Source organism: Salmo salar, chromosome ssa10 (genome assembly GCF_905237065.1).
Source record: "Salmo salar chromosome ssa10, Ssal_v3.1, whole genome shotgun sequence".
In the NCBI taxonomy this organism is placed as follows: Eukaryota; Metazoa; Chordata; class Actinopteri; order Salmoniformes; family Salmonidae; genus Salmo; species Salmo salar.
In genome coordinates this window covers 109,887,274-109,911,252 of record NC_059451.1, presented here as the reverse complement: position 1 = coordinate 109,911,252, position 23,979 = coordinate 109,887,274, and the positions used below count along the sequence as shown (strand labels likewise).

Genomic DNA, 23,979 nt, shown 5'->3' with positions numbered 1-23,979 from the left:
TGGAGTAGGTCAAAGGTTACAGTATCATTTTTATCCTGGGCTATATCATATTCCTGACCAATGTTGCTAGAATATAGCATAGGTCTTATTTCCATTCCCCTGTGGAACATTTAATTGGTTGATAATTGTTGACAGCCTCCAACCAAAGTTGGGATTTTACCTTATATTTAAATATAATTAAGCCATCATGACAAGGTAAGATGCCCAATTTCCCATCATTGTAATCATGCAGCAGTCAAATAGACAAAGTGACGCTATGAGAATATATTGATTAAGTGGTAAATATTTAGTAGTTAACCTGTAGTAGTTAACTAAGCAAAACATCATTATGAATCTATGACCAGACAAAGGATGGACTAACTGACACTGGTGGGGTCCAATAGAAACCCGTCATTAGCACAGATTGGCTGCCAAGTAAATTGGGGAACAGGTGCATTCAGAGCAACACACACTGAAACGCTTTGTCCGTGGACTTGTGCCTCTCTCCGTTTGAAAACGGGGGGTTATGTTTAATGCAAAGTTAATATCGATTTAATGCTTGTCAGAGCTCCTCTGTATCTTGGGCCATTCCTAATCCCTCCAATGTTCCGCAGTGGCCGGATCCTAGTCAGAAACAGCTGCTGAGCCAGACTTGAAGAGGGAGAGCACCACTCAAGAAGGCGGCTTATAGAAGGTGTAAAGACCGTCCATCTCCAAGCAGCGTAAAATAAATAGACCATGTAAAAACAAAATTATAAATTGATGATTCCCTTTTAAATATATAACCAGTAACAAGTTATTTTTTAACAGCATAACATTCAACGATGCTGTGGTAGGTCTATAGGCCAATTTCTCTGAATGTTGTCATAGTCTGCAATGAAATTATTATTATAGCTTTAAAGAAAAATAAATAGAATGTATCTTAATGCTAATGATGGGTCTATCTACAGTATCTGCTCACTAAATACAGTTAAATATATTGAATAGAATGGCAGAGTGGAAGTCAGGTAAAGAGTACAATACCTTAGGCAAAAAAACGAGGTTGCAAGAAGGCCATATATTTTGAATCAACATTTTCACAAATGTACGTCATTAACCTGAATATATAACAATGAATCTAGGAAACGGTTCAAATATTTTTCGGCAGTCTTACTGTATCTATCTACAGTATCATTATCATTTCAATGCACCCACCTCTTGTGTCTGCGGACAAGGATGGGGTGGTGAGGGTGGGGATATAATATCGTAAAAATGTGTTTTAAATGTGTTTAATTCAGCGACCGACCAGCTGTTTCTCTAGTCTATATTTGGTAAAGAGAAAACAATCGTGTCAGGCTTGGAAAGCTAGTAGAAATTAGTTTCGGTCACTGGGGCTAAGCTATATTTCCTGCAAACCATCTGCTTGATTTGTACAATAGGGGGATTTTCGAAGGTTCCTGAAATAATGAAACGCTTTGAACTTAACAGTGATGTTTTTTTCTGTGAAGGTGGGTGCTGTGTTACTGTGTCTTAATATGGGCTCCCCAGGCGGGACATAAAATGCAAATCTAATGATCAATGCATTTTGTTAAAAATGTAATGATTTCACGGTTACGTAATTACTTGTCTGTTTACTCAGACATTAACTGTTTAAGCTAAGTGGCTTATATATATACACAAAACATGTCATTTGTAAAATGACCCTCTTCTCTAAGGAGTGTTTCTACGCATACTTTTTTTAATTCAAGAATGTTACAGTAATTAGTCTACTCAGCATATGACATTTTTTCTTTATTTCATAATTCAATATTTTGCCTATAACAGGTAAGAGGCCTAAATACTGACACCATCTGAAAAGTGCTAGACAAGGCACGATGAATAGAGGCTATAGCATTAAAACTTGATATATAACCATCACACACCATGAAACTCACAACACAAACGTAGGCCTACAGTGTAGACTCTGTTCTGTCCTAATAAATACATTCTTCTATGGTCTGAAAAGATTGAGTAGACTTCATTTGTATTTATGTGGAAGTTTTGCTAACGATGTCTTTACTGCCAGGGCTCTTTTGCATAAAATATCCACAGCCCAAATGGGATTCACCTACAAATAGCCTAAATAAACTCACTCGGCCATGCTTTGGGTAACATGCAAGACTGATGGATCAGATGGCTAATTGGAGCCTACTAATATGAGATCGTTTGTAAAATATATACAAAAATTATGACAATTCATTTTTGCGTTAGTAATGGAAATGGTTACCATGCATGTATGTTCATGGGAAGCGCCTGGCGCATAATTTCATGGAGATTTGCCTTCTGTGCCATCACTTAGGACACACGCGGGCTTACCTTCCCCGCACTTTCAAAGTAGAAGAGTTGACTCTCCAGAAAGAAATGTGAAGGTAACTACTTTAAAATGAATGGTTAGGAGAACAAAACAGAGAGAGCAGCGGTCAAACGCCATTAGTCACAGGTCTTAGCCAACAGGCCTCCGGATTCACCTCTCCTAGCCGATCACAGAAAAGAACTTCGAAATAGAATCTTCCTCAAAGAAACTCTTTTGTTCACTTTCCCCCCTGTTTTATAATCTATTTCATCAATGGGCGGTTATCATTTTCCTCCTGCGGTTTGCAACCTATCCTAAAAGTTTTTGCTTTGACATAGGCCTGCCTACTAGGCTACAATAAAATGAACCCATGTGTAGCGCTGCATGGGTCTGACCTAGCCCTCTAAACAATGCTTATACGGTTTAAATGGCAGATACAGTGGAAAAAAACTTACGGAGCTTGTAAAAAAATAAAAATAAAAAACAATCGGTAACACTATTTTAAGGGTCCATAATAAACCATTTATAAGGCATTTACAAACAGTTTGTTCACCATTTATTAATCCTTACTCCCACATTTGTAAATGTTAGTAAGCTAGTTATTCACATAGGCCTATGTCAATGTATATATATTTAAATCCTGTGTTGTGTGCTTATTTTTTATCAGGTACTACTGGAATGTCTACAAATGGCATGCCCATATTTTGTTGAGCAATTTCACTGATCGCTCAAAACATTTATAAAGTATTTATAAAGTATAAATAGCGTTAGCTTTAGATTAGGGACTCAAAAAAATACTTTACTAATGATTAATAAAGGATTTATAAATGTTGGAGTAATGATTAATAAATAGTTAACACACACTTTATAAATGCCTTAAATGGTTTGTTACGGAACCTTAAAATAAAGCGTTACCAAAAAAATCATGCCCTAAACTTTTAAAATTATGATAATAATAATAATACTAGTTTAATGACATCAATGTGAACTATAGTTGTCATACCACCAGGTTTATTTATGTTTTATTATTAGGCCTACATAACTAGGCCTATCATTCTTTTTTTATGAAATGTCTTAAAGTCACATGGTTCATTCTCAAACCTTAGGCTAAATAGCATTATAAGTGACTGTTAAAATACATTAGGCATCTAATTGCAAGTAGGCCCATTGCGGATTTTTCTGCCCTGTTTTGGTCTTTCAAGAAATAGGACACACATTTCCAAGGCACACACTGACACACAACAGTTATTTTGAATAAATGTAGTCATTAAATTCAAAACCGTTTTATCTATTGGTGTCTTACAGCACAAATGCACTTAAAGAATGAGACTCTAACCGCCCATTGAAATCAAACTGAATAATACGATTTTTTAGAAAGATTTGTGTCAGGGTAAGAAAGAAAAAACAGCTGAGGGTGACAGTTACTTCATGGATAAGTGGATAAGAGCGCAATGGCCAGAGCTGCACATTATTTTCAGCGGGACCAGCGACATGAAATGGGATCTCTCAGATTCACAGTTTTTAACACACCAGTTAAATATTCTGACATTAAAGCCTGTCTGATTTTCACAGAGAAAAACAGACTGGTACAGACGACATATTGTGCTCATAATATCCTACCCAATAGGCTATGCTACAAAAAAAAATTCAACTCCGTTTCAATGAGCTACGAGGGAAAATGGTCATACAAAACAACAAGCCTAATAATAATAATAATAATAACAACAACACTAGCCTAATTACAACAATATTCTGAATACAAGTGAATGCGGATAATATTTATAAATAATTACAATTATGGCATTTAACAATCAACTTTGGTGGTCATGTAAATTGTCTCACATTGCATCCTAATAGAAATTAGGCAATCACCATATTCTCACAGTTCCTCCCACAAGCCCGAAACTAACGACATTATGCTGTTATGTGCTCAAATGAATTTAATAGACACTTTTTTATAAACCCTCTATTCACAGACAAACGTTGTTGGAGTCCTTTAAAAAATAACCTTTAATTAGTCTCTGTGTGTTGCCACCGTTATCACAGTGAAAACTATACCAAGAAGTGGTCAGTGTGCAAAATTGATGACTACACTTTCTTTGTTAAAAGGACATTGTCTAGCGCTTGCTTATGAAGTCTAATCCAATCATAAATTGCTTCTTCGAACCAATCAGCAGGCACTGAATTTCCCCTGAAAGAAACTCACGTCGAGAACTTTGTTGAACTTCATTGTTTGACTGTCAGTTTCGAAAAGGCTTTGCTAACGGTCCACTATAAAAAGCTTCTTCTAAATGGAATGGTCAGAAGAGAACTGTGAGTCTTTCCACTTGGATCCTATAGGCGACGGAAACTCATTCAGTGAGAAAGGGCTCTTTACAATTACTTTTCCTTATCCACCCAAAAGGAGCAATGATGTTCCCTAGTGCACTTGCGGCTCCCGATATGTACCCCAGACTACTTCGACCGCCTGCGGCTCACTCTCTGCCCCAGTCCTTGCATTCAGCGTTCGCCGCCCACTCAAGCTTTTTGGTGGAGGACCTGTTGCGGATCAGCCGGCCAGTGAGCTACTTGCACCGGACGATCCCGTTACCCAGCGTGTCTCCCCCGGGATCAGGAGCCACCACGCTGACCTGCAGTCACCACACTGACCAAGCTGTCATCACCACTTCAGCACAGACAAGAACGGGTTCTCCTCAGAACTCACTCTCCATCAACAACGACCCTAACTATCTGAAGTTTGGAGTTACTGCCATCCTAGCACCAGAAACGAGAAACGGTGAGATTATTGGGAATGTATAGGCTAATATAAACTTCATTATTTAGCATTTACAAACAGGACACCTGTTACGCAGGGATTTGAATTTGTGTAATGCATGGATCGAGATTATGAGGGTAGTGTCACAATATTTTAGGCCTATATGATTTGACAAAACGAAATGAGTCATGTAAATGTAAATGTAATTTAATTCAATGTTTTCTTTCATTTTGAATCACAGCATCGCGTACACCTTCAATGCATCATGCCATGCACGGGAAAACCTTCCCTCTGCCATATTTTGACGGATCGTTTCATCCCTTCCTCAGAGCATCCTATTTTCCAGGTAAATCCACTTAATAATCCGATGTCATGCTCCATGTATTCAGCTGATGTCGTTGTGCCTTAAAACAATCTGCCATTGACTAGTTGAATCTAGAGGCAATACAACCGTTAGTTCAGAGGTTGGAAGCCGAAGAACATCGTGGAATCAGTCTCGCCAATTTGATGCCCTATTTAGCAGAGGCAGGGACTGCTGACATTTTGCACCGGTTCCCCTAATCTACAAATTAGCCGCAATTGTCATGGTCTAAATTTGAGGCGGATCCCCTCTCACAAGGAAGCTGCTTGCGTCTCTTCATTGCTTCTCTTTCCCACCGAGCCAGTGCACTTAGTTACTGATAACTCACAAAGCTTTCAGCACCATGACTAATTGGTCAGCTCCCTCCGGCAGCCACACACATGCTGCTGATAGGCATTTACCAGTCATGGACTAATTCCCCATTAGGGGCTATTCATTATTTCAATATTCTCACAAGACCACATAGAGGGTTATGCATGTTTATGGATCATGCTGACGTGAGAAATCTAAAGTTAGCTAACAATACAGTGGCTTGCGAAAGTATTCACCCCCTTGGCATTTTTCCTATTTTGTTGCCTTACAACCTGGAACCTGGTTTGTATCATTTGATTTACACAACATGCCTACCACTTTGAAGATGCAATTTTGTTTTATTGTGAAACAAACAAGAAATAAGACAGTCAAAGTCAATACTATGTAGAGCCACCTTTTGCAGCAATTACAGCTGCAAGTCTCTTGGGGTATGTCTCCATAAGCTTGGCACATCTAGCCACTGGGATTTTTGCCAATTCTTCAAGGCAAAACTGCTCCAGCTCCTTCAAGTTGGATGGGTTCCGCTGGTGTACAGCAATTTTTAAGTCATACCACAGATTCTCAATTGGATTGAGGTCTGGGCTTTGACTAGGCCATTCCAAGACATTTAAATGTTTCCCCTTAATCCACTCGAGTGTTGCTTTAGCAGTATGCGTAGGGTCATTGTCCAGCTGGAAGGTGAACCTCCACCCCAGTCTCAAATCTCTGGAAGACTGAAACAGGTTTCCCTCAAGAATTTCCCTGTATTTAGCACCATCCATCATTCCTTCAATTCTGACCAGTTTCCCAGTCCCTGGCGATGAAAAATATCCCCACAGCATAATGCTGCCACCACCATGCTTCACTGTGGGGATGGTTTTCTCGGGGTGATGAGAGGTGTTGGGTTTGCACCAGACATAGCATTTTCCTTGATGGCCAAAAATCTAAATTTTAGTCTGATCTGACCAGAGTACCTTCTTCCATAAGTTTGGGGAGTCTCCCACATGCCTTTTGCTGAACACCAAACGTGTTTGCATATTTTTTTCTTCAAGCAATGGCTTTTTCTGGCTACTCTTCTGTAAAGCCCAGCTCTGTGGAGTGTACGGATTAAAGTGGTCCTCTGGACAGATACTCCAATCTCCGCTGTGGAGCTTTGCAGCTCCTTCAAGGTTATCTTTGGTCTCTTTGTTGTCTCTCTGATTAATGCCCTCCTTGCCTGGTCTGTGAGTTTTGGTGGGTGGCCCTCTCTTGGCAGGTTTGTTGTGGTGCCATATTCTTTCCATTTTTTAATAATGGATTTAATGATGTTCCGTGTGATGTTCAAAGTTCCTGATATTTTTTTATAACGCAACCCTGATCTGTACTTCTCCACAACTTTGTTCCTGACCTGTTTGGAGAGCTCCTTGGTCTTCATGGTGCCGCTTGCTTGGTGGTACCCCTTGCTTAGTGGTGTTGCAGACTCTAGGGCCTTTCAGAACAGGTGTGTATATATACTGAGATCATGTGACAGATCATGTGACACTTAGATTGCACACAGGTGGACTTTATTTAACTAATTATGTGACTTCTGAAGGTAATTGGTGGCACCAGATCTTATTTAGGGGCTTCATAGCAAAGGGGGTGAATACATATGCACGCACCACTTTACCGTTTTTTTATATATTTTTTTAACAAGTCATTTTTGTAATTTCACTTCACCAATTTGGACTATTTTGTGTATGTCCATTAAATGAAATCTAAACAAAAATCTGTTTAAATTACAGGTTTTAATGCAACAAAATAGGAAAAACGCCAAGGGGGATGAATACTTTTTCAAGGCACTGTAGATAGCACAGTAGCCTGGAGTCGTGCAAGTAAAATCTAATGATAGGCTACGGGCCCGTCTAATGCTACAGTGCTCTCTGTTATACAGTATATTTCAAGATTAAGAATATAGGCTTATTATTTCCCGAAGTTATAGTGAATTCACACATAAATTGTCTTTCGAATAGCCAACAATAAAGACGATGAAAATAATCTAAAATGGATAAGGTGCAGATCTGGATTTAGAGACAGATTCTTTTGAGAGCAACAAAACAACTTCAGCCTCATAGCTTTTCGTATTTAATGAAAAGGATGTGTGGCAAAAATAGGGCCCAGCCATCAGTATTCTCCAAATGATCTTGGCATGCAGACAGTTGTGATTAGTTTGAAAGTGTAGATCTCTTTTGTTGCAGTAATATATGGCTTTAGCGGCCTGTCCTAAGCCTTTTTTCAGTTAGTTCATTACTACACAATTACCGTTCACGCTTCATTAGCTACTCTATCTTTCATTGGGGCTTTCAAAAGGGATACTCTGCCTTTTTACCATACCAATGCTATAAGGGACCAAGCAATGTGCTAATTAGCTGCTTCGTGCCAATTCACTCAAACGGACTGCATTTCGGATCTTAAAGAGAGACTTTGGTTTAAACTACGAAATAATTATCTTATATGCACCTTTAACCCCTCCACCCACTCGCTGAAGAAAAGGCCAGGCTAGCCTACTTTCACATTCACTTAGCCTATGTGTGTATTTTCTTGACTGACATGATGCAATGCTAATGGTATGTTGTTTTGAAAAATATTTTAGCATCGTCTTCAGTGGTTCCTATCCCTGGTACCTTTTCATGGCCGCTGGCTGCAAGAGGAAAGCCCAGGAGGGGGATGCTCCGACGGGCAGTGTTCTCTGATGTCCAGCGCAAAGCCCTGGAGAAAATGTTTCAGAAACAGAAATACATCAGCAAACCAGACAGAAAGAAGCTGGCTGCAAAACTTGGGCTAAAAGACTCACAGGTAAAAAATAAAAAGTGAATAGTAATTTAGGCCCAGATCAATACAAAACATAATCTTAATATAGGCTAGGCCTATTTTGGGATTATTACTGGTATGTTATACTACTGTTATTAGAATCAACCATTAGGCCTATTAGATAGCCTAATAATATTTCATGTATTTTTCAAGGTGAAAATATGGTTCCAAAACCGAAGAATGAAATGGCGCAATTCCAAAGAGAGGGAGTTGTTGTCGTCCGGAGGTTGCCGGGAACAAACCCTTCCAACTAAAATGAACCCCCACCCAGACCTCAGTGACGTCGGGAAGAAGTCCTGCGAGGAGGAGGTGGATGCGTTCAGGCGGGACAGCCCGCGCTCAGCCTTCTGCCACTCTCCATCAGAGCGCGAACTTTTGAACAGTGTGGAGTCGCACCTCTCTTCGCCTTCCAACTCCAGCAAGCACTCCGACTTCTCAGAATCAGAGGATGAAGAGATTACAGTGTCTTAGTTGTGCATCACACATACATTATGCTTATATAAAGTTGTTTAAACACATACTGTATATTGTCACATATATTGTATATAGACATTATTACCCAAATGAGACCCATGCATTCTTTAATTTGAACACATAGCCTATTTGTCTGTGATATAACCAATTCTCCTATATGTTAAATGTAGGGGGTCATATTGGTTGTGGCAGATATTTGGTACTTATCGAGCAAATTTGACGTATTTTTGCAGCTTTTACCCTTTGTACCATATTTTGTACAATATTTTGTAAAGGGCATTTTATACCAAGTGGATTATACCTGACTACAATGCTATTACATTAGATGCAATGTCTTTAATCTATGTTCAATGTATAACTTAAAAATACATATATTATTTGTATGCTTTGTTTAAATGTTTGTATTTTGAGAGTATTTTTTTCAAATAAAACTAGAAAATGTAAAGAACAACTTCTGCTTTCTTGACAATGGTCCAACAAAACACAATAACACTTAATAAATAATTACTGAATGTCAATAGGATTCATTATATTTCAACTACAAAAAGAAGACAATGATAGATGAGGTGTGTCACTGCTGTTCTAATATGAAAGACAGGTCAGTATGAAAGAACGCATTGTCTTCCATTGTCTTAAAACTGACAATGAAAAAGTGCAGTCACTGTGGCCCTCCATTCTGGTTGTACACATTTCTACTGTACAGATGGCAGGTATAGGGGTATACAGGGGTATAGACCGGAGGACATACCAGTCACATAGGTAGCCTAAATAATGACAGAAAATTACATAGGTAGCCTAAACAATGACAGAAAATTACATAGGTAGCCTAAACAATGACAGAAAATTACATAGGTAGCGTAAATAATAACAGAAAATTGAGACAATGGAACTGGGCTTAACACACTGAACATTGCTGAACAATATTTAAAACCACATGAGGTCAAATAAAACTTTTTGCATTTAAAATAACTTACACTGATTTAGAGGATTTCTCTGAATACAAAAAAAATGAAAAGTACAGTATCGTGACCAGATTTATTCTCACAGTTTTATGATATTTCACATCTATTATTGACAACATACAATCTATAGAGTAAACCAAACTGTACACAAATTACTACTCTCTATTTCTGTACAAGATTTCTAGAAAATGGTTTCAAAACGTGGTATTCATATAAAATATTTACATCTTTACATAAAAAAATGTACATAAGCAAAATGTACATATCAAATAATTATTAAAAACTAGATCCAATAGCACACCTTTTTCACAACATTCCAACATCCAAACTTTGTGGGAAAAATAAAATAAAAACAAACATTTTCTATTTGTGCTTGCATCACCCTTTACAATTCAGAAAGATATGGTAGTGAAAATACAAACCTCACAAAAATATTCACAGATCAATGAACTTACAATACAACTCTTGACAATACGTAAAAATGGAAGTGAATTTTTGTTTTGGCTTTAGTCTAAAATCCCAAATGAAATTTGCATAGCATTTGTTTCCAAGAACACTCAGAGGATGAACAGCAACAACACTGGCAGATAATGGGGACCTTGTGAGGGGGAGCAACAAAAGTGCTACCTTGTAGCCACTCTGAAAAAACTCAATTTTATGAGGGAATAAATCCTAGTCACTCCAATACAGCAACACTGAGGATCCCATTAACACTTGATGCAAATGGCCCTGGCGCTAATTCTCCAGAGTGAACGACTAGACACGCCAGCCTCTGTCTCAAAGCCATGCAGTCGCTCTGATCCTTTTCTAGACTGGGACCTTTCAGATGTGGGTCTACATGTCCAAAGTGCCTCTATAAGAGAAACACTGGGTTGAAACATTTCATGCAGGGATTGCGCTCCGTTTTGAGCTGAACAAAAGACAAACAAGCACTGTTGGGATACTGTTTGAAACGCTCATGAGGTAATATATAAAAAACATTTTCTGTCAATAAGTTCACATTTTCCCAAGCAGAGCACCAAAATCCTATATGTATCACTGATTTAAAAAAAATCCCTAACAAAAGCCTAGACCTATTTTCCACCCGCTAGGTGCACAGAAAGGATGTGTTTTCATCAAAGTCTGAACAAGCTAGCAGCCAGCACCTAAACTCTGCACAGACTATAGAAATCATGTTCATTAAAGGCATGCTACCGTTGTTAGAAAAGTAGCAAGGCATCATTTGAAAGTTAAGCATAAAAAATATGTCCACCATGGTGTGTGCCTCTTCACTAAGAAAATGCACACAGGTCAAGCTCTATGCAGCTGAGTGAATGTATATCCAGTTATTGCTACTCAGTTTGAACCACATAAGCTATAGCCTAGGTTAGGTCACAGTCAAGGCAACCGGTTTGACGTCTCATAAGCTCTGTCATTTATTTATATAGTTGACTGTCTTTGCCTGTGATTGTAAACAGACTCATAATAAACACTGGAAATAGTAGAGTACTGAGTTGAAATTATTCAGGTTATTGAACTTTGACTGGGATTTTCATCTTGGGTTACCAGCACCCAGTATGGCCCAAGGCTATTAAATTCCAGTCCTGGAGGGGCAAAACATTTATTTATTTTTTGTTTCTACCTGGTAGTTAATTGTATTCAAGTGGTTTCCAGATCTGAATTAGAAGGAAAGGATAAAAAAACAGAAGTATTTCATCCCTTCAGGACCGGAATTTGATAGCCCTGTAAGGCCTACACTCTTAGGAAAAAAAGGTGCCATCTAGAACCTAAAAGTGTTCTTCGGTTGTCCCCATAGGAGAACCCTTTGAAGAACCCTTTTTGGAAAGTAGTGAGTTCCAACTATTATGTAATATGTCTGCCTAAAGATATGAAATCACAGAGGTCCAAATTCTAACTTCAAATACATAACCTCATATCAGTCTCCCATTGATGTCAATGGATGATTAACACAAAGGTATCTCAAGTTAGGATGTGTCCCAGCCACAGTGAGTATTATCTGACCCAGTGAGTCTCATAGTGTGGACTCCAGTGATAAGTCCAGCACGGTGTTGTCATGGTGATCCTGGTTGCTGTTGGAGTCGCTGTCGTAGCTCTGAGTGCTGGCGGAGCAGTGGGCCGCTTCCTTTAGCTTCATCAGCATGTTCATCTGTGGAGATTAGAGGTCAGAGGTCAGATAGGTTGTCACCTACATAAAGACACCGATGCTAACCATAAAAGCATCAATAGGACAGTAGATAGTCTTTAAAAGCACCGTAATGAACGACTTTGATCTTGGATACAAACATCAAGTGAAACCTTTATCCATACAGACCACTGGTAACAGACTTTCTTGAATATTTCCAAATCGAACTGATATTTGGGATAAAGATTGTCAGAAAGGCTATCATGAGGTAGGGATTATAATTCACTTACCAGGGGGTCTTCGTTAGTGTCTCCCTGGGGAAGCTGCTTGCTGGGACAGCCGTCTTTGGAGATGGAGTATCCATCGAATCCCACGTCCACTGGCCGGAGCTTCAGCAGCTGGGTCCATTCGTGCTGCAGGGGGCTGGCTGCCCAGGGATAGCTCTCCATCACCCACTGTGCTGGGTCCTCCCATGGAGCTCTCCTCCCATACAGCTAGGAGACAGACAGGTCGACAGACAGAGACGACTCGGTTAGAATCATGCGATGAGTGATTTTCCTTAAAAACAGTATATATACACAGTACCAGTCAAAAGTTAGGACACACCTACTCCTTCAAGGGTTTTTCTTTATTTGTACTATTTCCTACATTGTAGAATAATAGTAAAGACATCAAAACTACGAAATAACACATATGGAATCATGTAGTAACCAAAAAAGTGTTAACCTGTTATGGCTAGGGGGCAGTATTTTCACGGCTGGATAAAAAACGTACCCGATTTAATCTGGTTACTACTCCTGCCCAGTAACTAGCATATGCATATAATTATTGGCTTTGGATAGAAAACACTCCAAAGTTTCTAAAACTGTTTGAATGGTGTCTGTGAGTATAACAGAACTCAAATGGCAGGTCAAAACCTGAGAGATTCCTTTACAGGAAGTGGCCTGTCTGACCATTTCTTGAACTTCTTTGCCATCTCTATCTTTTACAAAGGATCTCTGCTCTAACGTGACACTTCCTACGTCTTCCATGGGCGCTCAGAGCCCGGGAAAAAGCTGAATTTTGTCATCCCAGCCCCAGGCTGAAACACATTATCGCCTTTCTCAAGTGGCCGATCAAGGGACTGTGGGCTTAGGTGCGTGCCCTGGCTGCCCCCGTCTTTGTGATTTTTCCTCTGTTTGCCGAAAAGGAGATTCCCGGTCGGAATATTATCGCTTTTTTACGAGATAAATTGCATAAAAATTGATTTTAAACAGCGGTTGACATGCTTCGAAGTACGGTAATGGAATATTTAGAATTTTTTTGTCACGAATTGCGCCATGCGCGCGACCCTGATTTACCATTTCGGATAGTGTCTGGGACGCACGAACAAAACGCCGCTATTCGGATATAACGATGGATTATTTTGGACCAAACCAACATTTGTTATTGAAGTAGCAGTCCTGGGAGTGCATTCTGACGAAGACAACAAAAGGTAATCAAACTTTTATAATAGTAAATCTGATTTTGGTGAAGGCTAAACTTGCCGGGTGTCTAAATAGCTAGCCCATGATGGCTGGGCTATGTACTTAGAATATTGCACAATGTGCTTTCACCAAAAAGCTATTTTAAAATCGGACATATCGAGTGCATAGAGGAGTTCTGTATCTATAATTCTTAAAATAATTGTTATGCTTTTTGTGAACGTTTATCGTGAGTAATTTAGTAAATTGTTAGCAAATTCCCCGGAAGTTTGCGGGGGGTATGCTAGTTCTGAACGTCACATGCTAATGTAAAAAGCTGTTTTTTTATATAAATATGAACTTGATTGAACAAAACATGCATGTATTGTTTAACATAATGTCCTAGGTGTGTCATCTGATGAAGATCATCAAAGGTTAGTGCTGCATTTAGCTGTCTTCTGGGTTTTTGTGACATTATATGCTAGCTTGAAAAATGGGTGTCTGATTATTTCTGGCTTGGTACTCTGCTGACATAATCTAATGTTTTGCTTTCGCTGTAAAGCCTTTTTGAAATCGGACAGTGTGGTTAGATAAAGGAGAGTCTTGTCTTTAAAATGCTGTGAAATAGTCATATGTTTGAAAAATTGAAGTTTTTATATTTTTGAGGAATTTGTAATTCGCGCCACGCCTATCATTGGATATTGGAGCAGGTGTTCCGCTAGCGGAACGTCTAGATGTAAGAGGTTAAACAAAAAAATATATTTTAGATTCTTCAAATAGACACCCTTTGCCTTGATGATAGCTTTGCACGCTTTTGGCATTCTCTCAACCAGCTTCACCTGGAATGCTTTTCCAACAGTCTTGAAGGAGTTCCCACATATGCGGAGCACTTGTTGGCTGCTTTTCCTTCACTCTACGGTCCAACTCATCCCAAACCATCTCAATTGGGTTGAGATAGGTTGATTGTGGAGGCCAGGTCATCTGATGCAGCACTTCATCACTCTCTTTTTTGGTCAAATAGCCCTTACATAGCCTGGAGGTGTGTTGGGTCATTGTCCTGTTGAACAACAAATTAAAGTCCCACTAAGCCCAAACCAGATGGGATGGCGTATTGCTGCATAATGCTATGGTAGCCATGCTGGTTAAGTGTGCCTTGAACTTTAAATAAATCACTGACAGTATCACCAGCAAAGCACCCCCACACCATCACACCACCTCCTCCATGCTTCACGGTGGGAACCACACATGCAGAGATCATCCATTCACCTATTCTGCGTCTCACAAAGACACAGCGGTTGGAACCAAAAATATCACATTTGGATTCATTAGACCAAAGGATAGATTTCCACAGGTCTAATGTCCATTCTTGTGTTTCTTGGCCCAAGCAAGTCTCTTCTTATTATTGGTGTCCTTTAGTTGTGGTTTCTTTGCAGAAATTCGACCATGAAGGGCTGATTCACGCAGTCAGTTGAGATGTGTCTGTTACTTGAACTCTGTGAAGCATTTATTTGGGCTGCAATTTCTGAGGCTGGTAACTCGAATGAACATATCCTCTGCAGCAGAGGTAACTCTGGGTCATGCTTTCCTGTTGTGGTCCTCATTGAGAGCCAGTTTCATCATAGCGCTTGATGGTTTTTGCTACTGCACTTGAAGAAACTTTCAAAGTTCTTGACATTTTCCAGATTGCCTGACCTTCATGTCTTAAAGTAATGATGGACTGTACTTTCGCTTTGCTTATTTGAGCTGTTCTTGCCATAATATCTTCTGTATACCACCCCTACCTTGTCACAACATAACTGACTGGCTCAAACGCATTAAGAAGGAAAGAAATTCCACAAATTAACTTTTAACAAGGCACACCTGTTAATTGAAATGCATTCAATGAAGCTGGTTGAGAGAATGCCAAGAGTGTGCAAAGCTGTCATCAAGGCAAAGGGTGGCTACTTTGAAGAATCTCAAATATAAAATATATTTTGATTTGTTTAACACTCTTTTGGTTACTACATGATTCCATATGTGTTATTTCATAGATTTGATGTCTTCACTATTATTCTACAATGTAGAAAATAGTAAAATAAAGAAAAACCTTTGAATGAGTAGGTAGGTCTAAACTTTGACTGGTACTATATATATATATATATATATATGTGTGTGTGGGGGGCTTATTATATACATGCATGTATTGCATCTCTCTGTGTAGGTGTGTTAGTTACTAACCATCATTCAAAGGCCTTGTTCTACTGCAAATATGAATTGATGCCACATTTCCAGCGTTATGTCATTTTACAGTACCTGTAGCCCCTCTCGGATAGCCTCCAGCATGTAGGGAATGATGGAATAGTTCCACAGATCTGTGAACCACACTCTGGATCCCTCCACATCCATGGGGCAGGACAGGAAGAGGCGGGGCCCTGGGAGGAAGATAGAGAGACACATGTCAACAAAACATCTATTTCATTCAATAGAACCTTCAATCTTGTCCCATATATGTTTTCTATATTGACACATTTCAGATAGACAATAGAAAAGCATGCATTCATTCAGGCACAGTTAAATATCTATTCATCCATCTCTTACGTCATAATGTAAAACAACTTGGCCAGATAATGTCGGGAAAAAAGAAAAGAAAATGTGATTTTTAGTGGATCTTACCGATGGTGACGTCCGAGGAGCTGTGGGACTCCAGGAAGCGGTTGAGGTGATGCCAGACAGTAGGGATCCACTCGATGATCCTCACCAGCTCTGCATTGCGCTGTCGGCTGCTGATCTCTGTCTCCATCAGCCTCCTCCTCAGGAACCGACCCAGGAAGCCCTTCACTGGTTCAGTATGGTTGGCACACAGCACCCACCTAGACAGGACACCCACACAGGAACCAGACAACAGTGTAGAGGATGATCAGTTACTGTTCAAATAGACCTCTTATCAGGTTAGGCAGAGAACAGAGATATCAATCCATCAATTTAGAAATACTGCCCTCTTGTGGGGTCTACATGACAAGTCACACAAATACAATTTTACATTTCAGAATAGAGATGACATCATACCACATTAATTGTTTACTGAAAAAATACAGTAACACATAAGAAATGATAGGATATGATGTACTTGAAGTTATGATGAAGCTGGAGGTTGGGAGTGGTCGATGTAGCCTGATTCATTGTTCCAATGATATAAGGACTGTGAAAAAACAAGTAATTGAGGATTTAGGAGTGTCACACAAATACAAATGTTTTTATGTGTGTGTATATATGTGTGTGTGTGTGTGTGTGTGTGTGTGTGTGTGTGTGTGTGTGTGTGTGTGTGTGTGTGTGTGTGTGTGTGTGTGTGTGTGTGTGTGTGTGTGTGTGTGTGTGTGTGTGTGTACTGACCAGTGGTGGTGCTTGCAGCTGAGCAGGCCATTGAAGACCTCTCCCAGGGAGCTGCTGCGGTGCAGGTTGTCCAGTATGACCACCAGGGGCATGTTCACCCCATGACTCGTACTATTACACTGGTCAGCCAGGTTAGACAGGTACTGACACAGCTCCTGGACACCAGCAACAGACAGACTACAGAGTTGAACATTTCCACATTAACCACACAATGATTCCCCATACAGCCTCTAAAATACCACAGATACATTACTAATGACATATCAAACATGTTTTCCAATTACTGTATCCTCACAACAGTTCACATGTAAGGAGGAATAAGCATTTCCATTTGGTAATGTCCTCTCTCATATAGCTATACTCATTAGGGTTAGATTCTGGCACCTCTGCTCTCATACAGAAAGTATCCCATGGTAAAGGTTATTCCTACATATGAGTCATGATAGTGTTTGACAGACCTTGCTTGACTTGTGGTCTACGTTGAACGTGGCAATGGTCCCATCGGTGACCTCTCTCCCCTCCCTCAGCACCATGTGTTCGGCCAACCGGCTGGCCAGGAAGCTCTTCCCAGTGCCGCTGGGGCCAGACAGGATGATCCTGCCGTGGTCATGCAGCTGGGACACGTAGCGCTGCAGCAGGGGCTTGGGAATCAGTGTCTCGAATACCAGGCTGTCCAGGCTATGCTCATCACACACACCTGCAGGCAGGTGGCAGCACAGGACACATATACGTTAAAGGATACGTAAACTTTTTTTAAATTCACTTCATTGTTTTGTTATTCGCTGATCCAGACAGCTTTTAATTACAGGGCTCAGATTTATTTAAATTGTGACTACTAGCAAAAATAACAGGAGTGATAGGGGCATAGTTCTCATTTTTTAAACTTTGCACAGAGGTCCATTCTTGCCCATACCTTTGAGGGAGACAGAGATGGTGTCACTATCTCCAACAAGGTATCCACAGGGCAGGAGTTCAGGGGTATCAGCCCCACTGGTGCGATGGATGTCCCCGATGCTATAGCCCAGGACACTGTCTGAGTTTAGACCCAGCTGGCTGACTGGGTCCACATGGATGATGTACTCCTGCAGGACCAGGGACCAATCACAAATCAGATTCAAGACAAGGGACCAATCACACATCAGCTACAAGAGCAGGGACTAATCACATCTTCAGATACAGGACCAGGGACCAATCACATTATCAGATACAGGACCTGGGACCAATGACATTATCAGATACAAGACCAGCGACCAATTAAATAATCAGATACAGGAACAGGGACCAATCACACATCAAATACAGGTGTAACTAGTCACTCCTCTACCAGAGTTTTTAGTGCCTGTTGATTTACCTTGAAGAGACGTCTGACCACCCCATCAAGCACATCCCACTTAGTTTTCCCACTGACACCAATGCAACCAATCAGGAACTGACGAGGTCTACGGTCCTATAAAATAAGATACGATATTAAGGACAAATATGGGCACAGTCATACATTATTTGGTAGCCATTGTAATGTTTTGTGACTTGGAAATGTAAGAAGTTTGGTACCTCTTTCCACTTGGTGTCCTCATCCAGAGTTACGACCACCTTGACGTGTTGTCCTTCTTTCCGTGAGCTACCGTCCCCGTTGTCCTCCAACAGCATGTCTACAGAGACAGGGACATAGATGTTGACTACTGCAAACCGGACTACAAACAATCACACACACACATAAACACGCACAGGCACGCACGCACACTTCGATCACTTACTCACACACTCACTCTTACCGAGGCTGGTGGACTCTGTTAGGGCGAGGCCGTGCTTTGACTGGCCGGCTGAGGGTGAGGCCACTGAGGCCTGTGAGGCTGCTCTGCTGCAGCTGCCCTGACTCTCCATCTTCAAGCAGTGATTCTCGGTCTTCAGCCTCTCCATCTCACCCTGAGGACAGGTTAGAACACACCAGGTCAGAACACACCAGGTCAGAACACACCAGGTCAGAACACACCAGGTCAGAACACACCAGGTTAGAACACACCAGGTTAGAACACACCAGGTCAGAACACACCAGGTCAGAACACACCAGGTCAGAACACACCAGGTCAGAACACACCAGGTTAGAACACACCAGGTTAGAACACACCAGGTCAGAACACACCAGGTTAGAACACACCAGGTCAGAACACACCAGGTCAGAACACACCAGGTTAGAACACACCAGGTCAAACACACCAGGTTAGAACACACCAGGTCAGAACACACCAGGTTAGAACACACCAGGTTAGAACACACCAGGTCAGAACACACCAGGTCAGAACACACCAGGTTAGAACACACCAGGTTAGAACACACCAGGTCAGAACACACCAGGTCAGAACACACCAGGTCAGAACACACCAGGTCAGAACACACCAGGTTAGAACACACCAGGTCAGAACACACCAGGTCAAACACAGCCCAAAGCATCTCACCACTTTCTATTTGATGTGCTTTGTGATGGCCAATGTTTGAGTGGTCATTTATAGGGTGTGGAGTTTTCCCCAGGTCACAAGGTCAGGGAAAACTCCAGGCCCTCATCATGTCCTATGTCATTGGTCATATGGTCATCCTCACCTGCATGCGGTTCATGGACTCCCTGAGCTGGTCCAGCTGGTGGGCGGAGCTGAGGGCCTCCAGGCGTATGTCAGTCAGCTTCATCTCCTTGTCTCGGAGCTCACTGCGGAGCCCCATCACCTTCTCCGCCTCGCTGTCTGTGTACTCTGAGATCCTGCAGACAAGACATAGACAGTTTGGTCAGTTCAGGGTTATACAGAAGGCCAGTCCTCAAGAGCACATCCCCAGAAAATCCCATGAAGCACATTCTCTTGCAGAAAATTATCAGACAATTATCCTTTTCATACAGTGATCAAAAGCTCAGTAACATGCTATACAAGTACATGTGTTGTCACTGCCAAGAAATATTGTTGCTTATTCCAAGTTAATCCAGAGGCACTGAATCACTGTGTTGTAGATAGGGGTCCAGGCAATCAGGCAATAGTAAACAGGACAAGATCAAGGTCCTGTGAAGGATGTGTGATTGGCTCCTTCATTCTAGTTTCAATAGCACAACAGGCATGAGTGATGAAGTTGAGATGAATTGGTTAGATAATCACTTGGTGCATCAAGGCCATTTGTTAGGATTATCCATCATCAGAACTGATCATAAAGTGAATGGGGGTTTACAGATGTTATTCACATTCTATTACCGAGCCAGAGACCCAGTCCTCAACACCCCAGTGCTACCACCCCGGCCAGCCCACTAACAGGCAGGGGAGAGAGAATGGGGCTAGAGAAACACAGACAGATGGACAAGAGAGGGACAGATTCAATACAAACATCCAACTAGGGACTAAAACAACAAGGCCATGCAGTCTCTAATGATCACACACACACACAGCTATGCTTGTGGTACTGGTATATAGGGGTTAATGGTGTATATGGGGTACTGGTGTATATATATATATATATATATATATATATATATATATATATATATCACTGCTCAAAAAAATAAAGGGAACACTAAAATAACACATCCTAGATCTGAATGAATGAAGTAATCTTATTAAATACTTTTATCTTTACATAGTTGAATGTGCTGACAACAAAATCACACAAAAATAATCAATGGAAATCCAATTTATCAACCCATGGAGGTCTAGATTTGGAGTCACACTCAAAATTAAAGTGGAAAACCACACTACAGGCTGATCCAACTTCGATGTAATGTCCATAAAACAAGTCAAAATGAGGCTCAGTAGTGTGTGTGGCCTCCACGTGCCTGTATGACCTCCCTACAACGCCTGGGCATGCTCCTGATGAGGTGGCGGATGGTCTCCTGAGGGATCTCCTCCCAGACCTGGACTAAAGCATCCACCAACTCCTGGACAGTCTGTGGTACAACGTGGCATTGGTGGATGGAGCGAGACATGATGTCCCAGATGTGCTCAATTGGATTCAGGTCTGGGGAACGGGTGGGCCAGTCCATAGCATCAATGTCTTCCTCTTGCAGGAACTGCTGACACACTCCAGCCACATAAGGGCTAGCATTGTCTTGCATTAGGAGGAACCCAGGGCCAACCGCACCAGTATATGGTCTCACAAGGGGTCTGAGGATCTCATCTCGGTACCTAATGGCAGTCAGGCTATGTCTGGCGAGCACATGGAGGGCTGTGCGGCCCCCTAAAGAAATGCCACCCCACACCATGACTGACCCACCGCCAAACCGGTCATGCTGGAGGATGTTGCAGGCAGCAGAACGTTCTCCACAGTGTCTCCAGACTGTCACATGTGCTCAGTGTGAACCTGCTTTCATCTGTGAAGAGCACAGGGCGCCAGTGGCGAATTTGCCAATCTTGGTGTTCTCTGGCAAATGCCAAACGTCCTGCACGGTGGACGTTGGGCCATCATACCACCCTCATGGAGTCTGTTTCTGACCGTTTGAGCAGACACATGCACATTTGTGGCCTGCTGGAGGTCATTTTGCAGGGCTCTGGCAGTGCTCCTCCTTGCACAAAGGCGGAGGTAGCGGTCCTGCTGCTGGGTTGTTGCCCTCCTACGGCCTCCTCCACGTCTTCTGATGTACTGGCCTGTCTCCTGGTAGCGCCTCCATGCTCTGGACACTACGCTGACAGACACAGCAAACCTTCTTGCCACAGCTCACATTGATGTGCCATCCTGGATGAGCTGCACTACCTGAGCCACTTGTGTCGGTTGTAGACTCCATCTCATGCTACCACTAGAGTGAAAGCACCGCCAGCATTCAAAAGTGACCAAAACATCAGCCAGGAACCATAGGAACTGAGAAGTGGTCTGTGGTTACCACCTGCAGAACCACTCCTTTATTGAGGGTGTCTTGCTAATTGCCTATAATTTCCACCTGTTGTCTATTCCATTTGCACAACAGCATGTGAAATTTATTGTCAATCAGTGTTGCTTCCTAAGTGGACAGTTTGATTTCACAGAAGTGTGACTGACTTGGAGTTACATTGTGTTGTTTAAGTGTTCCCTTTATTTTTTTGAGCAGTGTATATATATATAAATACACACACTGTACATATAGACTTCTATAGTATATATAAACCTGTTAAGATAGCTGTATCAGACACTATAGAAGTCATTTGTAATCATTAATATGGTCATGTAATCCTCCTGACCCCTGAGTTGACTCCCGACCCCTGAGTTGAGGGAACAGGGAGCTTCTATTATGATCCACTATCTCCTCCCAGTTATAAACAGGTGAGCGTCTATTGGTCTATTGGTCTGGGTCCAGGTACTCACAAAGAGTTGGAGTGGGAGTTCTGGAGCATGGGTGTAGTAGTGGTGGAGCAGTTATATGCTGTTAGCTTGGGGGAGGAGGGCAGGGAACAGTCGGTCATCTCCTCAATGTCCGAGTGGGAGGACGCAGATTTGGGCGACTTCTTCTTCCCAAATGCCTGCTTGAAGGAGCTCCGCAGCTGCAGCCGGGGACAGGAACAGGGAGCAGGGAAGAAAAGAGAGAGACCTGAGTACATAGTGAAACACACAGACACATCAGGGAGTCGAGAAAAAAAACCTGTACACAAAGCATTTATAGAATTCTACTCTTTCACCTTCTCCATCTGATCAAGCAATAACAATTTTGGGAAAGAGTGTGTGATCTTACCTCATAAACCTGCCACACCATAGGAGAGCACAAGAGGGAAAATACAAGACAAAACAGCATGCTGATCATAGACAACTTCAACTTTTAGCTCACATAAATAATCCAAGACCTTGTACAGGTGTTAGGGACAGAGACTAGGCTGTTCACAAGGTAGCTCACTAAAGGGACTGAATGCAAACAAACAACTCACAGCTACACACAGGGAATGAACACCAGGTTATTAGAGAGGATAAGATATCACTTTGACAACTTCTCACTAATTGACATGACTACTCAATCACTAAAAGGCAGATGTAGATATTTCAACTCAGGAGCCGTCTGCCCCCTTGTGGTCAAATAGTCAGGTACTCCATGGTTCTACCTCTAACCTATACACAGCTAGAGATGTCCTATCTTAATTTGATCACACTGTTGTTGCAGATCATTTTCATTTAAACAGGTTAAAAAGGCTTCTAAAGTTTGTAATTTTCACTTGAAAATATCAGACTTCATCCATTTTAACAAAAAATATAACAACCCCTACAAAAATGTCCATTAATAAAAATCCACATAATAATTTACATATCCTGTTGCTGCAGGATTATTTTACTGCTGTGAGAAACTGGTCAAATTAAGATAGTACATCTGTACAAGTATCATCACTGTGGACAGTCTGCATACATAGTCATCTTTCACCTTCCCTCCAACACACGCAACAGCATTATTATATCAGGACAAAAGAACACACAGACATTTTAATTTACTTCATAGGTTACAGGCCATGTTGAACCAGAATATACACACATCTGCCTTTTCTAAAGGCAAAAAAATGTACATTGACCTAAGCTTGTATCTAACTATAACAGACTACAGACTAAACCTTTTTGTAGCAACATGCAGTTTGTTTGCGGTTTTTCATGTGCAATAAGAGAACGGCTCACAAAACTCCACTCACAGTCTAGTTTCTAGAGGAGCTCCCTAAGAGCAATAAGCATATTCACCTTTGCTCCTGCACAAGGAGGCTGAGACAATCAGGAGGAAAGGGCAAAAACACATTACAGATCAGACAGACAGACAGACAGACAGACAGACAGACAGACAGACAGACAGACAGACAGACAGACAGACAGACAGACAGACAGACAGACAGACAGACAGACAGACAGACAGACAGACAGACAGACAGACAGACAGACAGACAGACAGACAGACAGACAGACAGACAGACAGACAGACAGACAGACAGGACAGACAGTGGAGGACCTACCCAGTTCTTCTTCTTCTTCTTGGAGTCCAGCTCCTGGTTGCTGCCCACACTGGAGTGGCTGGTGGCGCTTGTGATGCTGGACACACTGTCAGATGAGTGCTGTCTGTGGATAAGCAGGTCCGGCTGAGACTGGGAGCTCTCATTGGCTGAAGCTATGGAATACACAAGAAAGT

General features: G+C 41.5%; 2 protein-coding genes across 7 annotated transcripts in view; one reads left to right on the top strand and one right to left on the bottom strand.

Moving 5' to 3' along the window:
- The first annotated feature begins 4,530 nt into the window (after positions 1–4,530).
- dbx1b (developing brain homeobox 1b) lies at positions 4,531–9,296 on the top strand. Its single transcript, XM_014125534.2, has 4 exons — positions 4,531–5,066; positions 5,287–5,391; positions 8,309–8,511; positions 8,680–9,296. The coding sequence occupies exons 1-4, from the start codon at positions 4,700–4,702 to the stop codon at positions 8,995–8,997; spliced, it is 993 nt and encodes a 330-aa protein (XP_013981009.1). The 5' UTR covers positions 4,531–4,699; the 3' UTR covers positions 8,998–9,296.
- Positions 9,297–10,021: 725 nt separating this feature from the next.
- nav2b (neuron navigator 2b) overlaps positions 10,022–23,979 on the bottom strand; it is a 184,295-nt gene continuing 170,337 nt past the window's right edge. For all 6 annotated transcript variants that reach the window (XM_045688409.1, XM_014125528.2, XM_045688406.1 and 3 more), the window contains 14 exons: positions 23,807–23,958; positions 22,197–22,372; positions 19,491–19,644; positions 18,668–18,818; positions 18,447–18,544; positions 18,247–18,342; positions 17,809–17,977; positions 17,354–17,592; positions 16,896–17,050; positions 16,633–16,704; positions 16,179–16,375; positions 15,819–15,937; positions 12,375–12,578; positions 10,022–12,108 (listed from right to left, as the gene is read on the bottom strand). In XM_045688409.1, coding sequence (XP_045544365.1) covers positions 11,974–12,108; positions 12,375–12,578; positions 15,819–15,937; positions 16,179–16,375; positions 16,633–16,704; positions 16,896–17,050; positions 17,354–17,592; positions 17,809–17,977; positions 18,247–18,342; positions 18,447–18,544; positions 18,668–18,818; positions 19,491–19,644; positions 22,197–22,372; positions 23,807–23,958 — 2,117 coding nt within the window. In that variant the 3' untranslated portion in view covers positions 10,022–11,973. The remainder of the gene's footprint in view (positions 12,109–12,374; positions 12,579–15,818; positions 15,938–16,178; positions 16,376–16,632; positions 16,705–16,895; positions 17,051–17,353; positions 17,593–17,808; positions 17,978–18,246; positions 18,343–18,446; positions 18,545–18,667; positions 18,819–19,490; positions 19,645–22,196; positions 22,373–23,806; positions 23,959–23,979) is intronic.